The 6,747-nt window shown below is 45.9% G+C and overlaps 1 protein-coding gene across 2 annotated transcripts in view; it reads right to left on the minus strand.

Moving 5' to 3' along the window:
• Positions 1 to 6,575, minus strand: part of OTULIN (OTU deubiquitinase with linear linkage specificity) — a 38,208-nt gene extending 31,633 nt beyond the window's left edge. Inside the window, exon 1 of one of the 2 annotated variants that reach the window (XM_015567646.1) lies at positions 6,072 to 6,575. In XM_015567646.1, the coding sequence (XP_015423132.1) occupies positions 6,072 to 6,229 (158 nt within the window). In that variant the 5' untranslated portion in view covers positions 6,230 to 6,575. The remainder of the gene's footprint in view (positions 1 to 6,071) is intronic. The other variant, XM_015567645.1, reaches the window with a different exon arrangement.
• Between the last annotated feature and the right edge of the window lie 172 nt (positions 6,576 to 6,747).

Genomic DNA, 6,747 nt, shown 5'->3' on the forward strand with positions numbered 1-6,747 from the left:
AAGGACTGATCCAGAGACGGAGAGGCATTGATTGGACTGTCGGGCTTTGGAGGGAGGGTAAGGGAGGGTGGCGGTAAGGGGGAAAGATCAACCAAAAGACTTATATGCAGGCATATAGGCCTAACCAATGGACACGGACAACGTGGGGGCGGGGGAGTTCGAGGGTAACGTGGGGACAAGGACACATATGTAATATCTTAATCAATAAAAAATATATTAAAAAAAATTATCCTGAAGCTGTATTTCCTTGTAGAGAAGGTAATTTTTAAGTTTAAGGAATAAAGCTCAATCAATATGGTTAAAAAAATAAAAAGAAGACATTTAATAGCCAAAATGAAATCTTTATTCAACATTAAGGACTACCAACTAGAAAGAGAGAGATGTGTGAGAGCAAGAAAAACTAGTTTTATTTAAGAAAATACTTCACTCAAACTTTTGCTTTAAATTTTTTAAGTATCAAAATATTAAAGCTGAAAATAACAAAATGAAATTTTATTTAAAGCTGTGAATCTAAAATAGCTAGAGGTTTAAATTTGTGTTATGGGAAAGGAAAATAGTGAAACAATAATAGGAAAAGGATATTAAATGATAAATAAAATGTTACCATTTCAGAAATGTGCCAATCTTTTATAAGTGCCAAATGGGGGGTGGCGGGGGGAGTGTCTACCATTTGGCACAAAAGATACCACTGAAGCACACAAACTTAAATGATTACCACAGCAAAGTTTCTTCTGGAAAACATACAGATACCCAGAAAAGTAGTAAAATAAGACAAAGTCATAAATGTTGCCAGGAGCCAGTCCATCCTTGATGTTTCAAGGGACCTGGCATATATGGCATACTTACTGTTCTTAATATGTTTGCTCACCTTCTTGGCGCTGTGTTTTAACCAAGGTCACCTCTCCGAGAAAGGTTGTAACCTAGAGACAGAACATGGCAAAAGATCCTGGACAGAACCTGGCTACAGAACTTGGTTGGAGAACCTAGACAGAACCTGGCTGCAGAAGCCGGCTACAGAACCTGGCGACTGAACCTGGCCGGAGAACCTAGCGAGAGAACATGGCTACAGAACCTGGCTGGAGAACCTGGATAACCTGGCTGGAGAACCTAGCAAGAGAACATGGACACAGAACTTGGCTGGAGATTGTGGCTAGAGATCCTGGCAAGGCTGCTGATCAACTGAACGCTGTCTCTGTGTCATTCCTTCTTTGCCGACTCCGTCCACACCTTTGGAGACCCCTGGACCTGCTGGGGTTGGACCCCAGCAAAATGTGACTTGATTTCCTGGCGACCATGGCATGCAAATCACCCACAATTATACAGTTGAATTAAATTTTAAAACCAAACTGTTAGCAACTCCTCCTTAGAAAATGCTTAGTTTAGCTCTGTAATGTTAAAGTGTATATATTCAAGTTCCCATTTTCTCTTATGCTAGAGGTAACATATACTATCTAATAAAAGTGTAATATGCAAATTAACCATCACTCCATCACAAAGATGGCGGCGCCGAGTCCTCTCAGCCCCACTGGAGTCCCCCAGTCCTGGGGGGTGGGGGGGCGGCCATTGAGAGTGGGCAGCATGAGCAGCCTGGTGGAATGCTTGCTTCATCGCCATGGCGACGAGGCAAGCATTCCACCCAGGCCACGGAGGGCCTCTGGGCAGCAGGCACGGAGCGGCCAGGGCGGGTATGGAGGTGGGGGGGAATGCTGGGCAAGCGTTCCATGCCCAGCCACAGAGGGCCTCTGGCCAGGCTGGGTGTGGAACACTTGCATCGTTGCAGACCGGGCTGAGGGATCTCCCCGCCCCATGCATGAATTTCGTGCACTGGGCCTCTAGTTTTATTAATATTAAGGCAACATACACCATTGAGAAAGTTACATGATGTTGCATTCTAAATTATAAACTTCCTCTTGCTATTCAAAGACCTACATAACAATACATTTTTGAAAACTTAATTTAAAAATGCTTACTACACAGAAACAAAATTACACTACTGCTAAAAACAAGCTATAAGCTAAAAACACAGAGCTCAGTGAAGCAGAGCACATTTCTGTGAAGCCAATTTTTCAATTTCCAATACAAGTAAAGATCTAAAATGAAAAAAGTCAATGCTGACATATATGCAAAGCTAAGAAGAAAGCATTTTAATCCCTCACCATTATGAACACTTGCACCAACTTCCCCTTGTCTAAAAAAGCTAAGCTGAAGATGATTTTGTTCAGCTCTCTGAACTTGAACACTGAAGTTCACGCTTAACTTGGCCTGTCCTGGGAGACTAGTGGCCCAGGCAGTGTTGGGGAGACAGTGTCAACCACTGTGACACCAATGCATCTTCCCACACAGGAAAAGCAAAGACCATTCAACCGAGCTTTTCTCCACTGCTTACCGGTTATAGAGATGGGTGAACAACACATCAAATGCAGGAAAGTACCAGCACCCAGGCCAAAATTCCACTCCCTTCTGCAACTGGACTTTCCGTGACTGGCTCATGATACTCCACATGACCTCCAGAGGTATATGGGGACAACCCTGACCCTCAAGAGTGAGGCTTCATTCTCAGAGATATCTAAGCTCTAAACTCTGAAGCTGGCTCTACATCCAGGCGAGGGGAGGGGTAGGAGGGCATAGCTGATATCCCATCATATATAGCCCCTAGAAGCTCTGGAGGTGCGAGCTGGGTGGGAAACACAACAGTAGTATATTTAGCAACACCCAAGAACAATGTTTTAAAAATTTGTTTTTATTCACAGATCTTTTGAGAAGCCACAACTTTCATCAGAATCTCAGCCCAGAAACACATAAATACACATAAAGTGTTGCCTTCAATTTCAGAGGAGTTCACAGACATGCTCCCACTACCCACCCACAGCCAGCCTGTGGACCGCAGATTCAAACCCTCTCCCACCATCAGGCAGGTGGGCAGAGAAGAGCCACGGAGCAGTCTTGCTTCTCACTTCCCTAAGCAAAGACATGGACATAGCATAAGTTTCAAATATAGGAGTGGGGTGAGCAGGAGATGAAGCATAAGAGAGCCGCTGATACAAGCAATGAAGAAGCGTCCACAAAAACAAAAGCAGCCAACTGAATCTGATCTGACCTACGAGGTATTTAAATGGGGCTCACCTCAGGAGCCATCCTCAGGGCTTAAGGCGGGTAGGGGAGGATGCCAGTCAACCACAGCTCTCAAAAGAGCTAGAAGGAAAGAAAAGAAGGAAGAGAAGGATGGAGGGGAAAAAGATTTAGAAAGTAGCTTATCCATATGGTTTTTATGTCATTCTTTGTACTTCTCTCTCTTATGAAATGCAGTGAACTTAGTCTAAAGCAGCGATCTTCAACTAATGGCACACAAAACTAATTACAGTGGGGCCTTGATTTACGAGTGTCCCGACTAACGAGTTTTTCGAGATACGAGCCGTCTCTCGACCGATTTTTTGCTTTGAGTTGCAAGTTAAAATTCGGGTTACAAGCCAGCTTCAGATACCCCACCACTAGTTGGTGCAGTGAACGCCACATCAGCCCAGCATCACATGTCTCACTCGTTCACTTCTTGATTTGACATATGAGTAATTTGAGTTACGAGCTCCGTCACGGAACGAATTAAACTCGTAAGTCAAGGCCCTACGGTACTAAAATTCTTCGGCACACAAAAAATATATTTGGCCGATCTGACAAAAAAAACAGATATAATTTTTATCACATTGGATGCTATTGTTGTATTGGCTGCTATTATTTTTTCTTTAATCCTCACCTGAGGATATTTTTTCCATTGATTTTTTAGAGACAGTGGAGGAGAGAGGGAAAGACAGAGAGAAACATTGGGGAAAGAGAGCGGGAGAGGGGAGAGAAGGGAGAGAGAGAGAAAGAGAAAGAAAGAGAGAAACATCAATGTGAGAGAGAACATTGATTGATTGCCTTCTATACCCGAAACCTAGGTATACAGGATGATGTTTCAACCAATTGAGGCACACCCGCCAGGGTGGCTGTTGTCATTTTTTCATTTGATAATCTAAGAGAAAAGAGGTCAGAGCTCTTAACTCAATAGTCAGATACTGCATGTTTTAAAAATTCTTCCAGCCCACCCGTTGAAAATCACTGGTCTAAAGGAATCAGTATCTTACAGCACTGCCTAGGTCAGCAGTTCTCAACCTGTGGGTCGCGACCCCTTTGGCGGTGGAACAACCCTTTCACAGGGGTCGCCTAAGACCATCTTGCCTATCAGATATTTACATTACGTTTCATAACAGTAGCAACATTACAGTTATGAAGTAGCAATGAAAATAATTTTTTACCCAACTATTAGATTGCATATTTCATCATATAAGAACTGGTGTGCACACATTATATTGCAAACTATAAAATAAGCAGTTTATAGGATGCAGTTTCTCTAGCCCTTAAGAAAATATCACAGAGGAAACATAATAGCCTCACTGCCTATATAACAGGGAAGAAAGCGCAACAATGAAAGATGTGATGTTCGACAGCTGGAGACATCATAAGTCATCTTCATCTCCTTTCCCTTGCTCCCTCTTGTTCTCTTATGAGTTAGAGTAAAATCATCAATGACAACAAAAGCAGGAAGAAAAAGAAATTAAGCTCTAAATAAACTGCAAAATGAAACATCTAGTCCAGGAAAACAAAATTCTGAAGTTTGCTGTCATAATTCATGTCCCTCTGCCTGCTTTGCTGAGGAAGCCAGAAAGAGCCTGGAGGAGGTTCCCACCCAGGCACCAGGGAACGTGGCCTTGAAACCTACTCCCCCTGTCTCCCTGGGCAAGCTGTATCTTTCCATCTGCAACTCAGTTTCCTAATGGGTACAATGACAAACCTAGGCTGAGCTTTTTAGATTCCTTTCAGCTCTAAATCTATAATTCTACTGGCAGAAGACAGAAGAGGCCACAAAACCTTTTCATCAGGAAAGGGTGCTCCTTCCACACCATGACCCATTTCCCCGGGTACTCAGACTCTGGAAACCACACGCAGCAGGAAAAGCTGCCAAATAACTCTATCCTTTCGGGAAATAATGCTCACTTCATCACTTCTGCATCACCCAAGGGGCACGAAACTGCTCGGCAGAGGCTGAGGAGCAGCATCTGAGTGGCAAGGCCATTAGATGGGGGCAGAAGTGAGGCGGTAGCTGTTAGGCACCGGCATGGGCTGGGGTGTGGGGGGCCCGAGAGGTGGGTGCAAAGAGGCAGAAAGCACTATTTTACAGGCTGCAGAGTCTGAGGTAGGTCTCCAACTCAAGGAGCAAAACTGAAGCCACAGGTCACATCAGCTCACACATGGGCCCGTTACTGGTTTCAATTAATATATCTCTGTGTGTGTGTGTGTGTGTGTGTATCCTATATAATAAAAGGCTAATATGCAAATCAACCAAACCGCAGAATGACCTGTCACTATGATGTGCACTGCCCACCAGGGGGCAGATGCTTAATGCAGGAGCCTCCCCCTGGTGGCCAGTGCACTCCCACAGCGGGAGCACCGCTCAGCGAGAAGCTGGTCTGGTGAGCGCAGTGGAGGTGGCAGAACCTTAAGCCATCAATTGGACATCTCCTGAGGGCTCCTGGACTGTGAGAGGGGGCAGGCTGGGCTGAGGGACCCACCCCCTAACCCCCGTGCGTGAATTTCATGCACCAGGCCTCTACCACACACACACACACACACACACACACACACATAATGCTATTTTAAAGTCAGGACATTTCATACAAAAGTCCGAATATCTGTTTGTTTTTTTAATATAGAACAGCCAACTACTATAGGCTGAAACTTAGACTACCCCAGGAGAGAACACCTACCTGGCCAGCTTTCCCAAGGTTACCTACCCCCTCACTCCTGGGGGCCAGAGTTTGAAACCTCCTACTCTAAATACTTGCCAGTGGCCCCTCATTAAGTGTGGATAACTACAGCGCAAAGGGTTTGGGTGCTCAGTAAATGAGAATGTCATCGCCCATGGTAAAGAACCCGCAAAGGAGAGTATTACAATACACTAGCTGCATAACAATCCTGCAAAGGACCCCTCTTTAGGAAATGCAAAACTTTATTTTAAAAAAAAAAGCATTTAAACACACCTTCCAAATTCAGCTTTCCTGCCAATGGAGTTATCTGTCAAACCGGTTATCTGAATGCTTTCCTCAATTTGGGAATTCAAAGGCATTTCTATGTGCCGACAGCTTGGAAAGTGGAGAAAAGTCTCAGCCTTCAACTGTGGATTCTGCTCCCACCCCATCCCCGGGCAGAACCTATAAACGCTTCTGATTGCAGCCGCTGTGTCACAGCCCCGCGCGGCACGGGTCTACCCCGCACTCCCTTCCGTTAACAAGCAGCCCGACTGGATCGGACTCCGCGCCAAGACCAGCAACAGGTGGGACGCTCATCAGGCGGCGACTCGCCTTCCAGAACACACCTGCCGCGTGGCTCCATTTTCCTACCAGGTCGGAGGGAAAACCCGCTGGTCTTAGTGATAATGCATCGCGCTTCCCGGGTTTGTTTCCCAAGTTTCTGGCGCCTTCTTAAACTTCAGAGGTACGCAGACAGACAATCTGGGGGGAGGAGGCACCAGGGGACCGTACCTGGGAGAGGGTCCCTCCGGAAAACCCTGGTACTCGGACACTGGTTCCAAGTGTCTCCGAACGCCTCTGCCCCGACCCCCTGACTTAGAACCGAGGGTCCGCCGGGCCCTTCGCCCGCCCAGCCTCCCGGAGGGGATCGAGCTCGGTCTCCCCTCCCACCTCGCCGCGCCCTGCG

The sequence above is a fragment of the Myotis davidii genome, unplaced genomic scaffold (assembly GCF_000327345.1).
Source record: "Myotis davidii unplaced genomic scaffold, ASM32734v1 scaffold143, whole genome shotgun sequence".
Lineage (NCBI taxonomy): Eukaryota > Metazoa > Chordata > Mammalia > Chiroptera > Vespertilionidae > Myotis > Myotis davidii.